The 24,104-nt window shown below is 40.6% G+C and overlaps 1 protein-coding gene and 2 pseudogenes across 3 annotated transcripts in view; 1 reads left to right on the top strand and 2 right to left on the bottom strand.

Annotated features, from left to right (window-relative positions):
• Positions 1–214: 214 nt before the first annotated feature.
• Positions 215–1,843, bottom strand: LOC311100086 (B9 domain-containing protein 2). The gene is made up of 4 exons (XM_084140832.1): positions 1,789–1,843; positions 1,400–1,513; positions 1,162–1,287; positions 215–861 (listed from the first exon to the last, which is right to left on the bottom strand). Exons 2-4 carry the CDS (start codon positions 1,485–1,487, stop codon positions 548–550), a joined length of 528 nt encoding a protein of 175 aa, XP_083996958.1. The 5' UTR covers positions 1,488–1,513; positions 1,789–1,843; the 3' UTR covers positions 215–547.
• Positions 1,844–10,551: 8,708 nt separating this feature from the next.
• Positions 10,552–18,428, top strand: LOC311099841 (tyrosine-protein kinase receptor UFO-like; annotated as a pseudogene). The gene is made up of 18 exons: positions 10,552–10,633; positions 11,227–11,508; positions 11,550–11,597; positions 11,681–11,863; positions 12,184–12,264; positions 12,363–12,478; positions 12,686–12,882; positions 14,652–14,791; positions 14,919–15,034; positions 15,211–15,365; positions 16,013–16,102; positions 16,247–16,324; positions 16,408–16,500; positions 16,642–16,763; positions 16,925–17,034; positions 17,180–17,392; positions 17,666–17,892; positions 18,138–18,428. The product of its transcript is annotated as a tyrosine-protein kinase receptor UFO-like (transcript).
• A 4,087-nt stretch (positions 18,429–22,515) lies between these two features.
• The window catches only part of LOC311099840 (ryanodine receptor 1-like), a 74,663-nt pseudogene continuing 73,074 nt past the window's right edge, over positions 22,516–24,104 (bottom strand). Inside the window, exons 100-106 of the transcript in view lie at positions 23,839–23,985; positions 23,619–23,753; positions 23,337–23,493; positions 23,097–23,161; positions 22,878–22,978; positions 22,745–22,796; positions 22,516–22,611 (exon numbers count right to left, since the gene is read on the bottom strand). The product of the transcript in view is annotated as a ryanodine receptor 1-like (transcript). The remainder of the gene's footprint in view (positions 22,612–22,744; positions 22,797–22,877; positions 22,979–23,096; positions 23,162–23,336; positions 23,494–23,618; positions 23,754–23,838; positions 23,986–24,104) is intronic.

Raw genomic sequence — 24,104 nt, 5'->3', positions numbered from 1 at the left:
TTGATGAGTGAATTAATTGTGCCTATCAGTAGATGGCACTTGCAAGCCTAACTTTGAGTTAATATTTGTACAGCAAAAGGATGTATGTTAGGTTAAAGAACAAAGGCATCAGGTTTGGTACATTGTAATGATTTATTTACATAATTCTACTATATAAAAACACAAAGGAATTCATAGAAAAATATCAAACTGAAATGAAGTGCAGTATAAAATCTGTTTTGCATTGTTTAAAATACAACTTTGATTATATTAAATGTTCTAAAAATATTGACAATTGGGAAGGCAGATGGTGTTGAAAGGCTCACTTTCCACCCCCCCCTTGTGGAGAAAGAGGGGAAATACCTACATTTGCATGTTGGGTTCTTCTCAGCATGTATGCCACATCAACGCATCTCACAAGGCAAAATATCTCATCTGACCTGCCCAGCCTTCTTTTATGTACCCCGGTGTAGATATGGTCGAAATCCACACCGCCCCCACCCACTAACAATACAGTGCTCCATTCAGGCTTCCCTCCATTCACCCTTCGCTGTCCCATCTCTACATTTCAGCTCTCTACACCATATCTGTCAAAGTGTCGCATTATGATGCCTAGCTCCAGCTCCACAGTGCCCATAGCAACTGTGTGCAGCCTATATCTGTCCGCCCCACTGTATACAAGGTCTGGGGAGCGCAGTTGGGGACCTCCACCCACGAAGGTTTGAGCCAGCTGCTCCTGCCAGGATCCCAGTGGTCTCCAGGTCACACAGCGTACATGGTGGTGCCCTGGGCTGGAGGGCACATGGCAATATCCATAACCATACAGATGACAACGCCCAAATGAATCCTGGTGCCAAACCTGCAGGTGAAGCTTGGGCCAACCTGAAGGGGAATAAAAGACAAACAAGTCTTACCCTGGTATTACCCTGAAAACTAGGCTTGGTAGATGTAACTATGTATAATATGTAATATAATAATAATATGCCATTTAGCAGACGCTTTTATCCAAAGCGACTTACAGTCATGCGTGCATACATTTTTTTTTTTTTGTGTATGGGTGGTCCCGGGGATCAAACCCACTACCTTAGCGTTACAAGCTCCGTGCTCTACCAGCTGAGCTACAGAGGACCACAGCTAGCTTTCGATTTAGATCTGTGATTAACTGTTACTTTGAATTGTTACCTTGCAGTCCTTTAGTGGTGTAGTGCAGATCAATGGGATGACTCCAGTATGCCATATCCCCCGTCTGAGGCAAATCCACCTGGGTCTGCCCCTCCTTCAGGCCAGAGAGAAGTCTCCATGCACCTCCTTACATAACGAGAGAGAGAAGTGTTGTTGGAAACTGAGAATCACAACCATAACGGATACGGTCAAGTACACATCATACTCATTAAAATAATCTGATTATAACGAAAGACACCTGTATGAATTCCCCACTTGCAGAAGAGACTGCTATGAGGGAAGCCGCTAGCCCCGACGATCTGACCGATAATGTGCAGCTCTGCCATTACCGGTATCTGTGCAGCTCCTTTGCCTGTAGGTAGAGACCATAATAAAGTTGAATTGATGAACATCTCTGTTTACAGTCGCTAGCTAGCTGGGATTAACGTTAGTTAACTAACAGTAACGTTATAGCTAGCTGGCTAACGTTAGCTAGCCTCGTACGGTCAAAATATATATTCGTCAACATAGCTGGCATGCAAAATGGTTGTTGGTTAGCTAGCAAGCTAGCACATTTGATTAGATAACGTTTTAACAATTTATATAAAACATTGCCAGTGAAAAACAATAATAATGTCAAAAACATACCCCAAGGATTCACTCAGATAAAAATATCGAAGCCACCATGATCCTCATTTCCTTGGAAACCAAACAGGAATCTACGGAAGCTGACGATGAAAGCAGGCAAAGCGCGCATTCAAAAACCACAGATAGAGGATTTAACTGCTCTGTTCCCTTCTTTCGACAGTCAGTATGGATGCCTGGATGACCTTGTAGGAAACTAGGGAAATTAATTGTCCACTAGCTTAATGCAATGGAAGTGTTTTCTTACACAGACACTGCACAATAGTATAGCTGGCTGTGTACATTTCTATCAATAAATGGTATGTAATGTAGGGGAGAGTGGTGTCAGTTGAGCCAAATGGTCTAAGTTGAGCCACCCTTGTTTCTAGGAAACCATGCACAAAATTAATAATTTGACCAAATATTTAGGATGAGGTCATCATTTCATGAAGTCTGTGAAGGAAGAAACCACGTGGAAAAAGTGGTACGCAAGTTATGTTCAAAAAACAGATTTTCACCAAGTCAAATGAATGTATTGTGTTAGAGGTTTCATGATGCTTGTATCTAAACCAAAATAGATAATTTTAGGATTGTTCTATACATCAGTTGGGGTCTCTATAAGCTTCAATATGAGGTCCTAAACCTAGCATCAGTGGTGGAAAAAGTTGCCAATTGTTATACTTGAGTAAAAGTATGTATATCTTAATAGAAAATTAGTAAAAGTGAAAGTCACCCAGTAAAATACTACTTGAGTAAAAGTTTAAAAGAATTTGGTATTTAAATATACTTAAGTATCAAAAGTAAATGTAATTGTTAAAATATACTTAAGTATCAAAAGTAAAAGTATAAATCATTTCAAATTCCTTATATTAAGCAAACCAGACAGCACCAGGGGCACACTGCAACACTCAGACATAATTTACAAGCGAAGCATTTGTGTTTAGTGAGTCCGCCAGATCAGAGGCCGTAGGGATGACCAGGGAAGTTCTCTTGATAAGTGTGTGAAATTGACAATTTTAATGTCCTGCTAAGCATTCAGTAAATGTAAAAGTAAAAGTAGTCAAAAATATAAATAGTAAAGTACAGATACCCCAAAAAACTACTTAAGTAGTACTTTAAAGTATTTTTACGGAAGTATTTTACGTCACTGCCTAGCATGAAAGTGCATCGTTGTAGCTGTGTGGGCTAATATAGTCAAAATGTTTGCCTTGGATAAGTTTAGCCAATGGCCATGGGGTAAGTTGAGCCAATGGTTGAGCCAATGGCAAGTTGAGCAAATTGAAGTGTTTGTTTCCAGGCGTAATGCAAAGTGTTTTAAAAAAGTACAACGTTTTTGTTAGGCGTTAAGCCTGTATTAAAATATGCTTAAAGTTGCACTATCCAAAAATCGCTCCACCATTTCCTGGTTGCTAAAACTCTAATAGTTCGCCTAATTTCAGTTTATTTGACAAAATAACATAGTATAGTGTAGAGAATCATTGTACCATCTAAACCACAGTGAAATATATTTTCCATAACCAAAAATATTGTTGTTTCAGCTGTTTGAAGCTGGTGTACAAAACCGAAATGAAAAGAGCAAAAACAAAACTTAAGAACAGGAAGCATAGAAATAGCACAGATAGAACAGATCTACCACTTCTAAGACTTGCTTTCAAGTAGGATGATAAGATCTATAATTCACATTTATATGTGAATTTGGTCGGGTCGCCCAAAAAGATTAAAATACAAAAAAGTGATTGTTATTGTGTTGAATTGTGTTTGTCAAATAAAGATAGACATGGTTTTAAAAAGGTAGTGGTAATATTTCATTCAGTACATAAATGTGTAGGCGGCTTGACTTGTGCCAAGTGACCACTTTTTTTGGACAAGCTATGTTTTCGAAACTGTAATGTTTACATGAATTGTGATTATTTCCAGGGATACAACATTCTGAAATATATGTAGATATCTTTGTTAGAAAGAATACTTTATTTCCCTTGAAGGAGTGACGCTGAATGTAAAACATTGCTCAACTTACCCCACTCTCCCCTAATGTGATGATGCATTATTGTGTGCTAGGCTACACAAGGATGCATATTGCTCGCTATGGGAATGAAAGAGACAAGAAAACACCAAACATTTCCTATGGCATTTAATTAAGCAACTTATAAATAAGGAAACAAAAAAAACAATGAACTTAGCTAACACATGGCAGAGCAAAAGTTAAGGAGATAGGTGTGGGGCAAATAGTTATAAAGACTAGGTATGCTTACATTACATTACATAATTAAAAACAGTATCAAGAAATTCACGCTCTCTCCATAGCCAGAGAATGACAGCAGACAGGTTGAAACCAAATAAATGATATCAAAGATAAGATAATATAGCAATGTTTTGCATCAGTCCATATCACTTACAAAAGGTGGCAACAATAAGAGGCCATTATTGCCCTTGTATTTTCATTAAGGATGGACAGGAGGATTGAAAGTCTTTATGGTAGATAAATCATAATTTCCCCCCTAGAATGAAAATCCCCCACAGTCAAAGGCATCAAAGTCAGAGTCTGCCCCCTCAAAGTCAAAGCTGTGAAAGTGAGGAGAGTCAACAACAGTCTGATTGCAGGAGTGGTACGCCCCTGCTGAGCCCAGGTTAGAGAAGTCTGTGGTGGGCGGCAGGTCAGGAGGCCTTACGTCAGGATTAGCAGGAGAGCATGCACCCAGGTAACCCATGGCAGAGGAAGCAGCGGCCCCTCCCATCAGCAGATACACAGCCCTCACTGCCTGGGCATCATGGCTGGTGCCATGGCGCAGACAGCCCACTGAACGACTAGTCCCTTTGTCTCTCTTCATGTGGGGAGATTTCTGGCCTGTGGTGGGAGGTAGAGAGAATGTCATGACAATCCTTAATTGCTGTCTACTCTACGCCACTGGACTGCTGGCTTTTTTTCCCTACAGACTCATCCCCCAAAAAACTTTAAACAGTCACGTAGACAGTGGGTAAATTAATTCACAGACAAAATTGCATAAACAAGTTTGTATAGTAATGCCGTAAATCCTGTATTTCTCACCTTTTTCCTTTTGTGGGGTGCTGCCTGTGGTTGGCCCAGGAGAATTTGGCCCAGCAGAGATTGACCCAGGAGATCTTGGCCCAGGAGATCTTGGCCCAGGTGATGTTGGCCCAGGAGATCTTGGCCCAGAAGATCTTGGCTCAGGAGATCTTGGCCTAGGGTATCTTGGCCCAGGAGAGAAGACCTCCATATCACTGAGCGGTGGAGTTGGGGGATCTTTGTCAGAGATGGGGTCTGGAAGCGGGTCTCTGTCAGTGATACATCGGGTCGAAGCATTATGGCGTCTACAGGAGGACATTGGTGACGATACACTCTGTAGAGGAGAAAAGTGTATAGCTGTGATATCAAACCTTTGAGGAAGAGTACCCTACATCTTGCAATGCTATCGCTCACAGTCACATCACTGACAACTCTCCCAGTTTGTTCAAATGAGGAGGGTGAGTTAAGATTCAAATTAAGGAGGCATAGGCTCACCTCTCGCACTTTCCTCAGCATGTTGACCCATTGACTGAAGAGAGAATATGACATATTATTACTTCAGTAGTACACAGAACATAGATTCATCAACATGAGATTAAAGAAAGTAAAGCTCTGACACTGCATAATGCTGCCAACTCCAGTAATCCCCATCCCTCCCCAGCCTCTATCTCACATTGCTCTGTCAACCAACCTGCAGTCCTCTGCGTTGTCAGCCAGTAGCAGCAGGAACTTCTCCTGAGGCAGGATCAGAGCAAAGCAGCAGTCCCTGCGTCCTCCAGTGGGCAGCTTGGGCAGGTCCAGGATCTCCCTGCCCTCCACGATGGCCTCACAGCCCCCCTGCAATGCCACCATCTGGTCAGGAGGGGACACTGCATCGCGACTCACCAACACACAGCCGTCAGCTGTCAATATGAGGTACCTCTCCTTCCATTGTTTGAACATAAAGCCACCTGGAAGTGAGAAGTGGTGGTTGGTAGGGGATAGGAAGAAGGAAGAGTGCATGATGGATGGTGAGAGAGCGGAACAAACAAGGACTACATACGTCTTTCAGAACAGAAATACTTAACACCCAAAGCACGTTGACAGGATTAACCATGTGTGTGAGGTGTATACTTTTGTTTCAAAGTAGATTTGTTTAAGACTACCAAGAAACACTCCATGTGACCCTGATTTAGCCCACTGCAGTAAAAGGTTAAACTAACTTTGTCACGATGGTGATGATGATGATGATGATGGAAGCAGTGTGCCAGTGGTTTGTCCACTCTCTGCTTGCTATTCTCTCATCCTTTAGGATTAAAACAAGTCACATGGTTGGAGGATCAAGAGGGGGGCTGGACCAAGCAGATAATACTGCCTATAGCGTGCACTTGAACTAGAATAAACAGTGCCACACATCTGGATCCACTCACCACATCAGGGCATATAGAACAATCAGTCCAGGAGAGGAGACAGCTGTTAAGTGGGCTGAACAGCTGTTAAACTCATTAGCATATGGCATTTGACTGCATCATATCACCATGTCCTAGTTAATTGATACAAATTAGTTTGAACACTCTCTCATGTGGTCTGATCTACTAATCTATTCCTGCCCTAGGCTGTCTGTGCCAGACCTCCAAATCACTATTTTTTCTCTGCAATTGCCCAACTAATTCCACATGATGCAACGCATGGTATGCTGATGAAACATCTTCCACTCATTTTACAGAGAGCAATTAGGGTTAAGTGCCTTGCTCAAGGGCACATTGACAGATTTGTTTCACCTAGTCAGCTCTGGGATTCAAACCAGTCAGTAATCTTTCGGTTACTGGCCCAACGCGCTTAACCACTAGGCTACCTGCCGCCAACTCGTAAGTGTCCTGTATTTATTCACAAATTATACATGCTGTATTGATGCCTCTAAAGCTCAATAGATCTAGCTAAGCACCGGACATAGACTGTAAGATGTTTCCCCACTGTCATAACGCAAAAGAAGCTTGTCTGTCTATGCCAGCCATCATCCAATAAATATTTATATGGATTTTACATAGGCTTCAATCTTGTCCCAAATCTAACAACTGAAGATAATCATATTTATTTTAAAATCATCAATAATTAACATTACAATAATAATTAAAGTAACGTCTTACCAATCATTACTACTAAATAAAAATAACGAAAGTAAAAGAGAGGAGGACTGGAGTGTCTTACCATACTTCCTGAGAAATCCACGGTGAATCCCTGCAACACTCATGTTTAAAGGTTAGCCTCCATGAGAGACAAGGCGCAAGAGATGGAGAGAGCGATGGCTTGATTTAGGCAGGATGCAGAGTGAGCGTGCCTGTGTGTGTTTGGTATGTTTTAGTGCTGAGGCATAATCCCCATTCAGCTGGAGCATCCCACACAGGCGCAGTTCAGAAGCTTTAGTTTAGGCAAGCCAAGTACAATCACATAAACAACACATGCCAGTGCAAATCAAAAGTATAATACTGAAGTATGAACGGTCAAATCTGATGCAAAGTTCCTAACATTCAAAATGACCTATAGCCTAACCATGTGTGCAACATTTTCACTCATGCATATAGCATTAGAGAAAGCACATATTCACTGGGTAAAGCATATATAATCTGTCCTGTCAAGTGTGCTATTACTGACTTTATGCATAACCACCAGCTTCTCTCTTCTCTTGAGCCACTTGATAGTATTTCCTATCGATACTTGCATGCACTAAAATCACTAAAACATGCACTATGACTCAGTGATTTAAGTCCTCAATCCCTAAAACATGCACTATGACTCAGTGATTTAAGTCCTCAATAATTGGTGTGTTTCTTAATCTTAATTCCATTAACACTTTTCATGTGAAGTGAACAACAACCCCCTGTAGTGGGGTGCGATGAGATCACATTGACAATCCCTCACTGTCTTTTGACCCTAGATTATTGCGGCCGCCAGGGATTGCTGTATCTCTCCACAGATGGTTTGTGGGAAATAGGAATGGACAGACTGATCCCATGTTAATCTTTAATAACCTACGTGAATGTTGCAGCATCAATCCCATATGATTTTAAAATGTCATAGATGGAACAGACAGTAAGCATTTTGCTGTGGGAAAACAGTCATTCACATCTCTGCAGATAAATGCTTTTTGTTTGTTTTTCATAAGAACTTTAACAATGAAAACTGAGAGAAAGCTTTCTCATAAGTGCATCCATCCTGTATCATATGCTAGCATATTATTTCATATGAAGATGTGCTTTTCTGTCATTCATTATTTGAACATCCAGATGTGAGATCATGTATAACATATTGTTTTTCAAGCCTAGCTCTGGGGACCAACAGGGTGTGTAGGCTTTTGCGCCGGCCCAGCACTATCAAACATGGTTAATTTTAGGCAAAATAATTATTAGTTGATTATTTGAATCAGGTAGTATTAGCCATCGATGAACCCCCAGGGCTATGATTGAAGAGCACTGCTATGGCATGAGATGATGCTGTTCTAGACTAGGACATTTTATTGCAGTGTCTGTGTCTCTTTTGTGATTCTAAGAACATCCACAGGGGCGCCACAATACCATATGTACAGTATGTTGAATGCTTTTTATGTTGCCATGAAATAGGGTTGTGACTAGATCGAGTACAGCTACGACCGGAAATTACTTTTCATAGCAGGTTATGAGAACATTTTAGCTAACCCTAACCCTTTTCCTGACCTAATTCTCCTAACCTACTACGTTAATTCTCCTGACCTACAGCGTAAGTTCTATTAACATGTTAGCTAATTTTCCCCTAAATTCGGACACTCTAGCGGTTGGAGGACTAAATCACCTCGAGCTCAACATTTAAATGGCCTGGAAAATAACGGTACATTTTGCGACTGAAGACACCCTTCTAGCTAGCTGACCACCGATAATACGGGGTTCCACGCTATGTAAAAGTCACTTCTGGTCATAGCTTTATACCACCTAGTCAAAACCATGAAATAGCCTACTGCTAAACAGCTACTAAAGCCGCTATTTCCTCATTTTAGAAACACATCCTGTCACGATCGTCGAAAGGAGTAGACCAATGCGCAGCGTGGAATGCGAACATACTTTATTATATTCACCACACGAACAAAAACAACAAAACGATACGTGAAGTCCTTGGTAACAAACACAAACCAACACGGAACAAGATCCCACAAAATACCAAATGCACACAAGGCTGCCTAAGTATGGTACCCAATCAGAGATAACAAGCAACAGCTGATTCTCGTTGCCTCTGATTGAGAACCACCCCGGCCAACATAGAAACACAATGAACTAGATCCTGAACATAGAAACACAAAACATAGACTCTACACACCCTGGCTCAACATAACAGAGTCCCCAGAGCCAGGGCATGACACATCCGGCTTGTTTTGAGGAGTGAAATTTGCCCCTTAAATTAGATTTCTTTTATTTACATAATTGTTATGATAAAAAAGTTGGCTTATAAATTCGTTTTTGTATGTGTAAAGCCTGCTGTCTCTAAAATAATAATCTCATTAACCATTTCACTGTTTTCTCAACTGGCTGGTATATCATGTTTTGACAGTGGATTTAGATGTGGAAACAATGTTGATTCAACCTGTTTTTGCCCAGTGGCTAATGTCAACATTTGTTTTTGCCACGTTTATTCTATTACAGACACCTTAATGCATACTTTAAAATTATATGATGTGAGCTAAACATCCACAAATTAAAAAAATGTATAATAAAATTCTTAAAGTATGATTTTTAGAAAGTACTAATATTACTGTCCCCACTACAACAACAAAAAGTCTTAAATACATGTCATTTGGTCCTTGAAACATTTAATTGAAGTACTGTAGAATTCCATTCATTATAGAGCAGGGTTTCCCAAACTCGGTCCAACATAACAGCTGATTGAAATAATCAAAGCTTGAGTTTGGGAAACCCTGCTCTGGAGGACTGCATATTCTGAAGAGTGCAAATATGGCCAACCTGTAGCTTAAAAGCCTCTCATTGGTCAATACATAGCATCAGCAATCCAGTGTTTATATACACAATTGGTATGAACCGCCTGGTAGAGCTCTGTAATTTCCATAATAAATATCAACATTATTTGAGCTGTAAGTAGTAGGGTGTTAAGGTGAAATAACTTTTCACATTCTTTTTTTCAAGGAGACAGTTAAAGGGTTAATAAAAAGCAGCAGCCTACTTTTCAACATCAGAGAAATAGAACAAGTATTTATTTATAGTATGTTGCTGGGGGGAACAAATACTATAAAAGTATGATTTTGTTCTCATAGCCAGTATTCATTCACAAGCTTTCTCAATTCACTGTTTCTTCAACGGTTGAGTGTGCATGAAGGTCAATAAAGTAAGTGAAGAGAGGGGAGGGAGGAGGAATGGATGGAAAAAATGTCAAGAGCTGAAGTTTGCCCATAGAGTAATTCAACCGATGTTGAGAGACAGTAGGCATATCTAATACTCGCGCACTATTCGCCTATTATAAACTAAATTCAGTATCGAAAAAAGGCCAACAAGCTGGATTTTATGTATCCTACCTTCTGAATTCGACTCCTTGAAGAAGCAAAACAATTTAAAGAATTCCCATGGCATAGTCTAAATGTAACTTTGTGGAAAGCGGCTGAAACCTTCAAGAAATAAAGTCTAACATTTGGATATTGTGCGAGGAAGATGACTAATTCTTGCCAGGAATCATGCAAATATGTATGAGGCATACTTTTTGTCGTAGTAGAGAGCAATCTTATTCTTCAAGAGCAAACCTGAACGAGGATGAACGGCGGCAGAGGGCGTGTACCGTTATTTGTTCTTCTGTTGATGGATATAGGTACAGTGGTAGGCCTACCTGTGCCAGGTGAGTCAGCATGGACGATAACGGAGGCGCTGTCATAACGTATATTTTATTATTTGAAAAACCTTCTAAAAAGTATAGGCTTTTCCTTCATTATGGTTTATTTTACTTATGAAGGTTTTAGGCTGATATAGGATTCCAGATGTAGGATCTTCATTTGAGCCAGTTTGCTACAGCAGGAAAATAATCCTGCAGCAACAGAAAATGTTCATTATTATGTGGATTATAATTAATGGACATTTTTGTAGGGTTTGATACATTCTTCTTAAGGGGAAATCACGTCTGATATTTCAAAGTGGAAATTACAAACTTCAGAAGCCTTTTTAAACCTCAAATACACTACAACTTTTAAATGTCCTGCAGTGCAGTAAAGTTCTCCTGCAAGAGGGTGCTCAAATTAAGATCCTACATCTATAGGCTACTATTAAAATGAATGAATTTTACTCTCTGTTTAATGGTAAACTACTCTTAACTCTTGCTTCCCCTAGTGAACTTGGTATTCATTAATCTTTGAATTAATTAATGGGCAATAGTCACTGAATATCAGTTTAACATTCAGAGGTGTTATGGGTGTCCCCCCTGTTTTTTAAATCAAGCGTTTCAGTTTGTGAAGAGCCCGGCCAACGTAACCTCGTCCCTGGGTAAGCCGGTGCAGGTACACTGTACTCTCCAGGGAGATGGGGGTGGAGAGGAGCCTCCGGATGTGGTGTGGTTGAGGGACGGTCAATCCCTTGATTACACTGACACCAATCAAGTGCAAGTGCCTGTCACTGAAGGAGGTTGGCTGACCATCAGTGAACTCAGGTCTTTCTTCAGTATGACTCTCTCTCTCTCTCTTTACATTATGTCGGTCAGAACAACAAGGCATCTTATTTTTAGTAATATATCTGTCTGTCCTCAGAATTGATAATGTGAACAGTGGGGAGGAAGGACTTGATGTCTCAGGAGGGGCACATTCAGCTGGAGGGTAAAGTGTCCCTTTTCTCATTTTTGATAATATTTCTGTCTATATTCTACTGTATCTTACTGAAAGTTCATCATCTTTTCCAGGAATCCCTCATTTCTCAGTGAAGCCTCATGACGTGACAGTGGTGGCTAATGTTAGCCTCAGCCTGCAGTGTGTGGCCCATGGGCCTCCAGAACCAGTCAGGATCATCTGGCTGCAGAACGGAGGACCACTCAACATGCTCCAGGACCCGGTGTCCCACTCTCCCTCCACTCTCAACATCACAGGCAAAGACTGTCTTACTGTCTCATTTGCATGCTGCACGTAGAACGAATCAAAATGAAATCTAATTGTATTTGTCACATGCTTTGTAAACAACAGGTGTAGACTAACAGTGAAATGCTTACTTAATGGTCCTTTTCCAACAATGCATAGTTAAAGATAAAAAATTAAACATTTAAATAGTGACACGAGGAAAAAATGCTTCTATTGCTATGTATTGTGCGATGTAAAACATGTTTTCAGAAGCAATTCTTTCATAAAAGAGTGTTGATAAAATCAAAAGCATTCATTATCTCACTGACCACCTCTGACTGTCACCATGTAGGTCTCAACCATACCAGCAGCTTCTCCTGTGAAGCCCACAACAGTAAAGGTGTGGCTACCTCAGCCTCTGGAACAGTGACAGGTCCGTACCAACAGGGCAGGGGTGCAACATACATTTCTTAACATGCTGATTGGATTGGTTTTATCCATGACTATCTCTCTCTCTCTGTCTTGGCGTAGTGGTTCCCTCCCAGGCACAGAAAGTCCAAGCTGAAGAGGTCACCAACTCTTCCCTGCACATCTCCTGGGTGCCTGGCTTTGGAGGGGTATATCCTGTCTCTGTGTGTTCTATACAGGTAAGACTCATCCAAGAAACTGTTGTGACTGACTATAGAATAGTCTAGATACAGAGCCAAATCAAATCTAAAAGTAACTGCTCATGAAGTTATACACTGAGTGTATAAAACATTATGAACACATGCTCTTTCCATGACATAGACTGACCAGGTGAATGTATTCTTAATGTTTTGTGCACTCAGTGTATACCATGGTTGATATTTCAGGCAGCTCCATCTAGTCCTGACCGCAACCCATTGCGTAATCACCTGATCCATAATCAGAATGTCAATGTACCCCCTGCTCAACACCTGACCCCTGAACTGAAGCCCTACACCTACTATGACGTGATAGGTGGCTTGCCATAGCAGTCAAGGTGCTTCCCCGTGGACACCATGGGTAACACTGCGCACAGCTGAAGGAGGTAAGCTGTATGCCACGATCCTCTACCCACAACCCATCAGTGTTTATAGCATTCTATTACTGATAATGTTTTTCGTTATTATAACGTAGATGCAGGGAAAACAAGGGCCGCATCGGACATGAAAACGCAAACAATACTACCTGATGACAAAAGAGTGCTATATGAAGGGTAAGTAATCAAGGGAGTAATGAAGTCCAGGTGTGACTGATGATGAGACGCAGGTGTGCGTAATGAGGGTTGCCAGGTGTGCGTAAAGATGGGTTGCCAGGACCAGTAGTTAGTAGACCGGTGACGTCGAGCGGGAGTGGACGTGACAGTTATTTGTATTCACGTCTACATTTCTTAGTCATTTTAGCAGTTGATTTAATCCTGAGTGACTTACAATAAGGAAATTCAACAAGTGCAACAACACCTATGTAGCAGAGCTCAGTGACTTACAGGGAATATGGGAGGAGCAACGAGAGTAGTCTCAGTTGAGTGACTCGCTGTGAAAGACGGGTTTTGGGACAAAGATTGTTCTTGAAAAAACTATTTGGGAATTGGTTAAGCATTCTCAAGTGTTTTTTGATAGAATAAACTGAAGAGATAAGGACCCGACATTAAATGAAGATTTTCAGTGCTGTTCCTCTGGGCTGGTAATAGACAGTAAAGTTTGCCAGTAAGAACACTCCTCCTCTCCATCCTCAGTGTTTTAAATATAAACCTCTATATTGAGCGAGCTGCCTGAGTGAAGGAGGAGGTACTGAGGGCTGGAGGGAAACAGATTAAACATTCTCTATTCATGGTTTGGCAGAGGTGGTGCAGTCCTGCTGTGTCCATAATGCTGCAGTGTGTTTGAATTAAGGCTAGAGGATGAACGTTTTTTTCTCATGCTTTCCACAGTCTGTGATGTAGACATGTTTGTGTCAAGGAAAAGGAATAAAAAGAGACTTTGGAAGGAGAAACAGCCGTGTAGTGTACATCAACACATGCTGACCTCTAAAAGTAAAAAGTAGTCAGGAAAAACGGCTGAAAAAACCTCCTAATTCAATTAAATCAGTAACCTGATTTTAGGGTTAAAAGAAAACTCCCTTGTGCTGTGAGAATGTAAGTTTGGATTCATTTGATTTGATTAACTAAAGGATGTTGACTGTGTGAAGGAGAAAAACAAGATATTTGTTGTTGCATGCAGTAAAAGACTCATGAATCTGAGTTCTTCGTGTAACCTAACCATTTAGACTCTACTCTGTCGCTTTATCTGAAAATAACATGCACACGCATGAGGTGGCACAGATCTTTAAGGTGTGTGTGCTATACTTTGTGTTGTAAATAGAGCACATGTTCCCGACCTCCCCACAAAGATGTACAGGAATATTTAGGAAAGATATCTTATCCCTCTCACCTACAGTACATCTCTCAACTGCTCCATGAGTCCGAGTTAGAGAGGAGTGAGAGGGACATAGGCAGAGGGAAAGACAGTTGGAGGGATAGAGGGAGAGGTGCTTGTGTTTTTGTTGGCTGAGGTAGAGCCACGTCTTGAAACAATCAGCAGTGGAACACTCAGTGATGACATCACCGGGCTGGGTCCAGTACAGACCACGCCCACGCTATGACTCACAACGTGACATACAAAGATGTCTTTATTTACATTGTTGTCTTAATAAGATACATATTATGCACAGAACTTGTCTTTAAACACACACTGGTTTTAACAACATGAGTCCGGTAGTGTATATTACAGATCATTTAATATGTTGTACACATTATTCCTTTTTGTGTGTATCTGACAGTGCCAGAGGCAGCACCAGACAACGTGAGTGGACTGTTTAATGGAACAGATGTTATTGCCAGCTGGTCCAAGCCACCAAGCAGATTAAATGGCCTAATACTGGGGTACAGAGTAGAATACCTCACTGTTAACATGTCCCAGGTAACCTATGTAGCACATTTTACACAAAATAAACCTACTGTGACACACACACACACACACACACACACACACACGCACAAACAGAGTGTAATGGCATCTTTGCTGTTGTTCTGTTTCCCTATCTTAGGCTGTTATGGAGTCAGTTGAGTCCTCTGAGCTAGCTATCCCTCTCTCTAGCCTCCTGGACAGTTGCAGGTTGCGGCCCCTGGAGCCCAGTCCAATCCCTCAAACAGAAACAGCCTAGTGAGTCTGGACAGAATCGAGGGAGACAACAGGATGGCTGGGATGGGTCAAGGAGAGTGGGAAAACAGCAGGAGCTTCAAAATGAATATTTGAGGGGCTGTGTTTTCTAGGTTGATTTATTCAGTAGCACAGTATAATGTCTGAAATACTATAGCTGACATATATCTCTCTTTCACATGTGTCCGCCCATCAGGCATTCTCCTGGCATTGGTGGTATGTGGTCATGGGGATTGCTGTCAGTCTGGCCTTGATAGGGTTCATCGTATATGCAATTATAATTATAGATACTGCGCCCGACGCACCTACAATCGGCAGTCAAATGAAGCCACATGTGAGTTGTCATGCCAGTGATGTAAGAGAAACAGTGCAGGGTGAGCAGATAGGTTAGTTATTTAAGTGAATGCCTAAAATGATGTGTCATGCAGGGTGAGAGTTCAGGAACAGATGTTGAGGCTTAGATTTCATCCTGTTGCTCAATGTTGTTCTGTGCCAGATGTGGAGAAGCAGAGTAGTGTCATGATCTGGCTGTTAACACATCCCTGTGGATTGAACTGAGAACAGAGTTCAGATCGTGGTAGAGTCATACTGCTAGTATTCCTAGGGTCTAAATCAGGGGTTCCCAAAATGTTTCACTCAGGCCCACCTTCCATCATTCGGGAACCACTGGTCTAAATCATAGTTTTGGGATCTGTTTGTTAATAGAGTGAATAAAGCATTGTTATGGTGAGGTAAACAGGAAGAGAAAACATATACTGTAAGCCTGGAGCAGTTTAACAATAATGGCTTCATGATCTGGGTTGTGTTACTAAGCCGGGATTTCACAAGGACAACATCCCCTGTAAGGGATCACTCAGTTATGTTTTGGCAGTTGTTTAAGGACAGTGGGGGAGGATTCATGCTAAAGTTATTTTCCAAGATGTCATGTTTTTAGAAATCCCTGTTTCAGTGTAAGAGAGTATTATCTATCCCTTTCAACAGTGAACAGCCTGGTGATTAGTGATGAATTGAAGCAGAAAGACGTGATGGTGGACAGACACAAGCTGACCCTGGGCAAGACCCTTGGAGAGGGTGAGTGAGCTCTGACAGAAGCCTTTATCATACATTATGTAACCTAGACATTAACTACTCAGGCTACGAGTAAACATCCCAGGGAGGCTTAGATCACCAGCTACACCCACCTGACTAACAACACGTCCATGTCTTACTCTGCAGGGGAGTTTGGCTCTGTCATGGAGGGGCTTCTGGTGCATGAACAGACTGTCCTCAAAGTGGCTGTGAAGACCATGAAGAGTGAGTGATCAGACAGTGTCAGATGCCCCCATGTATGTCAGTTTTACGTGAGCCACCTTCTCCTCCCTCTCTCCTTCTCTTAGTTTCCATCTGCACACGCACTGAGATGGAGGACTTCCTCTGGGAGGCTGCTTGTATGAAGGAGTTTGACCACCCCAACGTCATGAGACTCCTTGGTGAGACAGACTGGGTCACTTGTCACAACTTCATCCATCTACTATTAAAATGTGGTCAATAACCAAGTGTCTGATAAGGGTCTGTTATAAACTCCAAACTATCGACTGGATTCATTATTTTATTCCCTGTCCTCCCTGTAGGGGTGTGTCTGCAGGCAGTAGAGAGAGGAGGCTACCCCTCCCCTGTGGTCCTCCTGCCCTACATGAAGCATGGGGACCTGCACAGTTTCCTGCTCTACTCTGGACTTGGGGACAATCCTTTGGTCAGTTCCCTTCCCTCCCACACAGATCGGAAAAGTTTATGTTACACAAATACATTTTTGCGTTGTTCCCTTTCACATTTTCCATTTGTGCTGCTATATAGCACCCCCTGTTGGAGAAAACTGCCTTATCTAATCCTCTCCATCTCCTCTCCACCCATCAGTCCCTGCCTTCTCAGATGCTGGTGAAGTTCATGACAGATATTGCACAGGGAATGGAATACTTGAGCAACAAGAGGTTCATCCATAGAGACCTGGCAGCGCGAAACTGCATGTGAGGATTCGCACCTCTCGGTTTTGTCAATGTGTTCCGCTCTTTCTCACACATACTCTTCAATATTGTTCTGTGAAAGTCTAGCATGTTGAGTGAAACAAGTAACAGTACAGTGTTTATTATGTTGTACATATCTGTCCTGCAGGCTGAATGAGAATATGACTGTCTGCGTGGCTGATTTTGGCCTTTCCAAGAAGATCTATAATGGGGACTATAGACAAGGACGCATTTCAAAGATGCCAGTAAAATGGATCGCCATCGAGAGCCTGGCAGACAGAGTTTACACCACCAAGAGTGATGTGGTGAGCAATCTTTCTTGACTTGGTCTGGCTACATTATGTACTCCATGTACACCTCTGTATTTGTGTTTTAAAATCCTGCAACATACAGTGCATTCGGAAAGTATTCAGACCCTTACATTTTTCCACATTTTGTTACGTTACAGCCTTATTCTAAAATGGATTAAATGTACATTTTTTATTTTTTATTTGTGAGTTCCTAGTTCTGGATCTGTACACGTAAATCCTCTGTACACTAAATTATAATTATTTGATGGTAAACAGTAGAGGCAACCAACGTAATTTTCATGGAGTACCTGAAGTTATTTCTTCTCATGTTGTATGAGCCTCAGTCGTCCCCTCCTCTCATTCATACTGTAGCTACTTCCTGATGTTCTCCTGCTCGCTGCTGAGTCCTAAGGACCGCCCAGGATTCCCCTCTCTGCGCTGTGACCTGGAGAAAGCCCTTGAGGAGATGCCTGAGCAGGAGGAGGCTGATGACCTGCTCTATGTCAACATGGAGGAGCCCTCAGGCTCTCTGTTAGGGGCCATTGGGAGGCTGGGAGCCCTCAGGCTCTCTGTTAGGGGCCATTGGGAGGCTGGGAGCCCTCAGGCTCTCTGTTAGGGGCCATTGGGAGGCTGGGAGCCCTCAGGCTCTCTGTTAGGGGCCATTGGGAGGCTGGGAGCCCTTTGGCTCTCTGTTAGGGGCCATTGGGAGGCTGGGAGCCCTCAGGCTCTCTGTTAGGGGCCATTGGGAGGCTGGGAGCCCTCAGGCTCTCTGTTAGGGGCCATTGGGAGGCTGGGAGCCCTCAGGCTCTCTGTTAGGGGCCATTGGGAGGCTGGGAGCCCTTTGGCCTGCCTCACCCCTCCTACCGGAAGAACATGGGCACTCTGGAAACCATACAGGTGCATCATCATAATCATCATGCAGAACGCTATGTTCTCTGCCCTCAGCACGAGGCCCAGCCCTATCTCAATGACTCTATGGACAGCCTGAGCTGGATGGCCTCCTCTTCGAGCCCCACTCTGCAGCTCCAGGCATCCCGCTCCTCCTCCCCCACCTCCTCTCTCCTGCTGGACGGACAGGCAGTGAGGCTTGGAGAAAATACACAGTGACTACCAGTGGTTGTTTAGAAATACTGAAAAATGTGGACGGAAATTCACTTTTTATTGGAATACTGTCGTGTAGTCAAATGAACAAGCTCTAAAGAAATCATTGATTTGTTGTGTTACGGTTCAACTGTTGTGCACATACACTGCAGTAAATTATCACTAAATGTGCAGCCACCCCATCACATGCTAAATATCTTCCCAATATTAAGTTAAGAAATCAAAATCACCTAATTCATTGGCACTGACTGTGTTATAAATTGGTATAATATTCTACTGAAAGAAACCGACATCAAACTGTAAGTGCATCAATACCTTTATTTAATAAACCAATGAACAAACCCATTAATTAACCAATCTTTGTTTTAAGAACACAAAGTTGTGAGTTCTCTCAAACTAAACAATGTATTGAATCCAATAATGCATTCATTGTGTTCATAGACTAGAGTCAGCATTACAAGACATTGAATAAACTAAAAACAACACAAACCCTAGTTACTACGTTAACAGCACAGTAACCATAATTAGTTATATTGAGAAAACTTAGAATTATCAACATTAGTAATAATTAAACAGATACAGAGAAGGTTTCAGGAAAATCTGTTGTAGTGTATGCAACACAAATGTCAGTTGAAAAGTAGCAGTTGAAGAGCATTTCAAGAAAATACTGTACTCAACACATTCAATGTACTATATGAGTGGTTATAGAGCTGTTCCAGTGAGATGGAAATTCAAGCGGAATTGTAAAATATTATCCAAGAGATTGTTGTGTCATTAGTCTCAGAGTACATAGTTTGTGTGGCCCCGTGTAGCTCAGTTGGTAGAGCATGGGTTGTGGGTTCGATTCCCACGGGGGGCCAGTATGAAAATGTATGCACTCACTAACTGTAAGTCGCTCTGGATAAGAGTGTCAGCTTAACGACTAAAATAAAAAAAAATAAAAAAAATAGTTTTAAAAGAAAAAGTACCAGCCACTATACTCCAGTTGGGCTTATAGTAGAAAGTAGTACCCCAATAATGACCGTTTTTGTACAATATCAATAGTTTCTGCTGTCGCATGCAACTAATAAAGTTTGTTCAAATGATTTAGGCACTGAAGTTTAACAAAAATGTACATTCGTATTGTCTACAAACACAGAAAAGCAATGTGCACTGTGTGAGAGATGACATTGATTGAAATATGTAATTGTTATTGCTACATATGCACTTCATTATTGTGCATATTTCTGTGTGCTGGCAATAGGGAGTACTTCCCACATTCATTCCCACATTTCAAGAATTACTGTCACAGAATGTTTCACCCTGACATGGTAACAAACACATCTTCTAAATGCAGTCATTTAGTTTCCATGTGTTTGGCCTATTCGAATGAGAGGGACAGGAGCCCTCTATTGGTCTGGCTCTATATATGTGCCTTCACCCTGGTCCGTACAGTTTAGTACAGCTATTTCACTATGGTTTAGTATGGTTATTAAACCTACTAATTGTAGTAGTACGTTACAGTATGGTTATTAAACCTACTAATTGTAATAGTACGTTACAGTATGGTTATTAAACCTACTAATTGTAGTAGTACGTTACAGTATGGTTATTAAACCTACTAATTGTAATAGTACGTTACAGTATGGTTATTAAACCTACTAATTGTAGTAGTACATTACAGTATGGTTATTAAACCTACTAATTGTAGTAGTACATTACAGTATGGTTATTAAACCTACTAATTCTAGTAGTACGTTACAGTATGGTTATTAAACCTACTAATTGTAGTAGTACGTTACAGTATGGTTATTAAACCTACTAATTCTAGTAGTACGTTACAGTATGGTTATTAAACCTACTAATTGTAATAGTGCGTTACAGTATGGTTATTAAACCTACTAATTCTAGTAGTACGTTACAGTATGTTTTTAAACCTACTAATTCTAGTAGTACGTTACAGTATGGTTATTAAACCTACTAATTTTAGTAGTACGTTACAGTATGGTTATTAAACCTACTAATTGTAATAGTACGTTACAGTATAGTTATTAAACCTACTAATTGTAGTAGTACGTTACAGTATGGTTATTAAACCTACTAATTGTAATAGTACGTTACAGTATGGTTATTAAACCTACTAATTGTAGTAGTATGTTACAGTATGGTTATTAAACCTACTAATTGTAATAGTACGTTACAGTATGGTTATTAAACCTACTAATTGTAGTAGTACATTACAGTATGGTTATTAAACCCCTAATTGCAATAGTACGTTACAGTATGGTTATTAAACCTAATTGTAATAGTACGTTACAGTATGGTTATTAAACCTACTAATTGTAGTAGTACGTTACAGTATGGTTATTAAACCCCTAATTGCAATAGTACGTTACAGTATGGTTATTAAACCCCTAATTGTAATAGTACGTTACAGTATGGTTATTAAACCTACTAATTGTAATAGTACGTTACAGTATGGTTATTAAACCTAATTGTAGTAGTACGTTACAGTATGGTTATTAAACCTACTAATTGTAGTAGTACATTACAGTATGGTTATTAAACCACTAATTGTAATAGTACGTTACAGTATGGTTATTAAACCTACTAATTGTAATAGTACGTTACAGTATGGTTATTAAACCTACTAATTGTAGTAGTACGTTACAGTATGGTTATTAAACCTACTAATTGTAATAGTACGTTACAGTATGGTTATTAAACCTACTAATTGTAATAGTACGTTACAGTATGGTTATTAAACCTACTAATTGTAATAGTACGTTACAGTATGGTTATTAAACCTACTAATTCTAGTAGTACGTTACAGTATGGTTATTAAACCTACTAATTGTAATAGTACGTTACAGTATGGTTATTAAACCACTAATTGTAATAGTACGTTACAGTATGGTTATTAAACCTACTAATTGTAGTAGTACGTTACAGTATGGTTATTAAACCTACTAATTCTAGTAGTACGTTACAGTATGGTTATTAAACCTACTAATTCTAGTAGTACGTTACAGTATGGTTATTAAACCTACTAATTCTAGTAGTACGTTACAGTATAGTTATTAAACCCCTAATTGTAATAGTACGTTACAGTATGGTTATTAAACCTACTAATTCTAGTAGTACGTTACAGTATGGTTATTAAACCTACTAATTGTAATAGTACGTTACAGTATGGTTATTAAACCTACTAATTGTAATAGTATGTTACAGTATTGGGTATTAAACCTACTAATTGTAGTAGTACGTTACAGTATAGTTATTAAACCTACTAATTGTAGTAGTACGTTACAGTATAGTTATTAAACCACTAATTGTAATAGTACGTTACAGTATGGTTATTAAACCTACTAATTGTAGTAGTACGTTACAGTATAGTTATTAAACCTACTAATTGTAATAGTACGTTACAGTATGGTTATTAAACCTACTAATTGTAGTTGTACGTTACAGTATAGTTATTAAACCTACTAATTGTAATAGTACGTTACAGTATGGTTATTAAACCTACTAATTGTAATAGTACGTTACAGTATGGTTATTAAACCTACTAATTGTAATAGTACGTTACAGTATGGTTATTAAACCTACTAATTGTAATAGTACGTTACAGTATGGTTATTAAACCTACTAATTGTAATAGTACGTTACAGTATGGTTATTAAACCTACTAATTGTAGTAGTACGTTACAGTATGGTTATTAAACCACTAATTGTAATAGTACGTTACAGTATGGTTATTAAACCTACTAATTGTAGTAGTACGTTACAGTATGGTTATTAAACCTACTAATTGTAGTAGTACGTTACAGTATAGTTATTAAACCTACTAATTGTAATAGTACGTTACAGTATGGTTATTAAACCTACTAATTGTAATAGTACGTTACAGTATGGTTATTAAACCTACTAATTGTAGTAGTACGTTACAGTATGGTTATTAAACCTACTAATTGTAATAGTACGTTACAGTATGGTTATTAAACCTACTAATTCTAGTAGTACGTTACAGTATGGTTATTAAACCTACTAATTGTAGTAGTACATTACAGTATGGTTATTAAACCACTAATTGTAATAGTACGTTACAGTATGGTTATGCAAGCTGATCCTCATATTGCTTCCTGAAACAGTCGCCAGCAGGGAAGAAGTCCCACGCTCGCTCCTGGTACATCTTCCACACATACGACTCCTGGAACAGAGGGCAGCAGGATAGAGGGTGAAAAGACGAGACAGACAATTGAAATGAATGGCTGTGAAAGATGAGGCACTTGGTGCCACAAACAGAAAGACTGACTGACTGACAGACAGACAGACAGACTCACCTGGCCAGTGTGCTCTGTCTCGTCTTTGTTGATGAGGTACATTAAGAAGAACCTGCAGAGGACAGACAGGCAGGTCATTGTGATGGCTGATGGGCATGGACACACTTGACTGCCTGACAGGGAGAACACTCACATGTAGTTGGCCAAGTTGTGTTCCTCTAGGGTGTGGGTCTCGAAGCCATGCGGCGTCGTATCAAAGTAGTCGCTTCCAATTCCACAGATGAAGCACTTGGTCTACAATAATCAAATAAACAGAAACAGTAGACAAGATGGTGGTATGTGCATAACTATCTGACTGACTCACCTAAAACTGATGAAAGTCAAAGAAGCAATAGAAATAAATGATTTCTACCTCCATGTCTTCCTTAACCTGCTCCTGTTGGTCTCTGAGCTCTCCGAAGGCGTCAATGATCAGACCTGTAGGTAACACACAAGCTCACAGCCGTCACATCTCTCACTGTAGAATGGAATTATGACTAGATATCTCCTTCCATCCATTCAGTATGCCCAGACAGAAATAGCCCTTGCTTGAGGTATACTGTACAGTAGCGGGGTAGTATTTTGGACTGCATAAGAGGGACAGGTGTCTTACCCTGGATGATGGCCAACAGGATGACAATGACAAAGAAGAAGAAGGTGATGTCAAAGACGACCCGGTAGAGCTCGTACACGTCTCCCGCCGGGTCCTCGATCTCGTCCCCTATGCCACCGCCAGCACGCACGCCCACGTACATGTGGAAGAGGTAGCACTGACGAAGGGTTGAGGGAAGAGAGCACATCGAACATAGTGCAGGAGTAAGTAGACTCTACTATACAGCATATTGTATACCACACAGAGCAGACCAGAGACAGAAAACCTATCACCCTGACTCACAGTCATCATGTCATCACATTTCATATCCGGCTCATCCTCATCTTCACTCTTGTTGTAAAACTTGCGGAAGAAGATAAAGGCCACTACAGTGTAGAGATACACCACCACTGCCAACAAGCCCAATGTCATCATGAGCTAGGAGGTAAACAGGGAATGAGTAGAATCAGCAGCACATTCACTAAACGTGGAGGCTGGAAGAGTCTTACTGGTCAGCTCCTACCTGCTTCCCATTGTGGGTGACGGAGGACAGAATAGTACGTAGATCCTTCACACCGATGGCTATGTCCAGCAAGTGACAGGCATAGAAGAAGTTGTTGTAATGTCCAAGCAAGGACATGATCGTGTACCAACATAGATAGAGAAAAGTCTGGGGGGAAAAATATAGAAATAATATACAGTTTATTGTCTGCAATTTACAGTATAAAGACATACAGTGCATTTGGAAAGTATTCAGACTCCTTTACTTTTTCCACATTTTGTTACGTA

This window comes from Coregonus lavaretus (genome assembly GCF_964263955.1).
Source record: "Coregonus lavaretus genome assembly, chromosome: 24".
In the NCBI taxonomy this organism is placed as follows: domain Eukaryota; kingdom Metazoa; phylum Chordata; class Actinopteri; order Salmoniformes; family Salmonidae; genus Coregonus; species Coregonus lavaretus.
Note: the sequence above shows the minus strand (reverse complement) of the source record. Positions and strands in the feature narration are given on the sequence as shown.

Bases quoted from the DNA above. Each gene is read 5' to 3' on its own strand.
- LOC311100086 (XM_084140832.1), bottom strand. From the start codon at position 1,487: ATGGCAGAGCTGCACATTATCGGTCAGATCGTCGGGGCTAGCGGCTTC. The intron at 1,288-1,399 runs GTGTCTTTCGTT...TCGTTATGTAAG, and splicing joins CAAGTGGGGAATTCATACAG to GAGGTGCATGGAGACTTCTC. The intron at 862-1,161 runs GTAACAATTCAA...ATTCCCCTTCAG, and splicing joins CACCACTAAAGGACTGCAAG to GTTGGCCCAAGCTTCACCTG.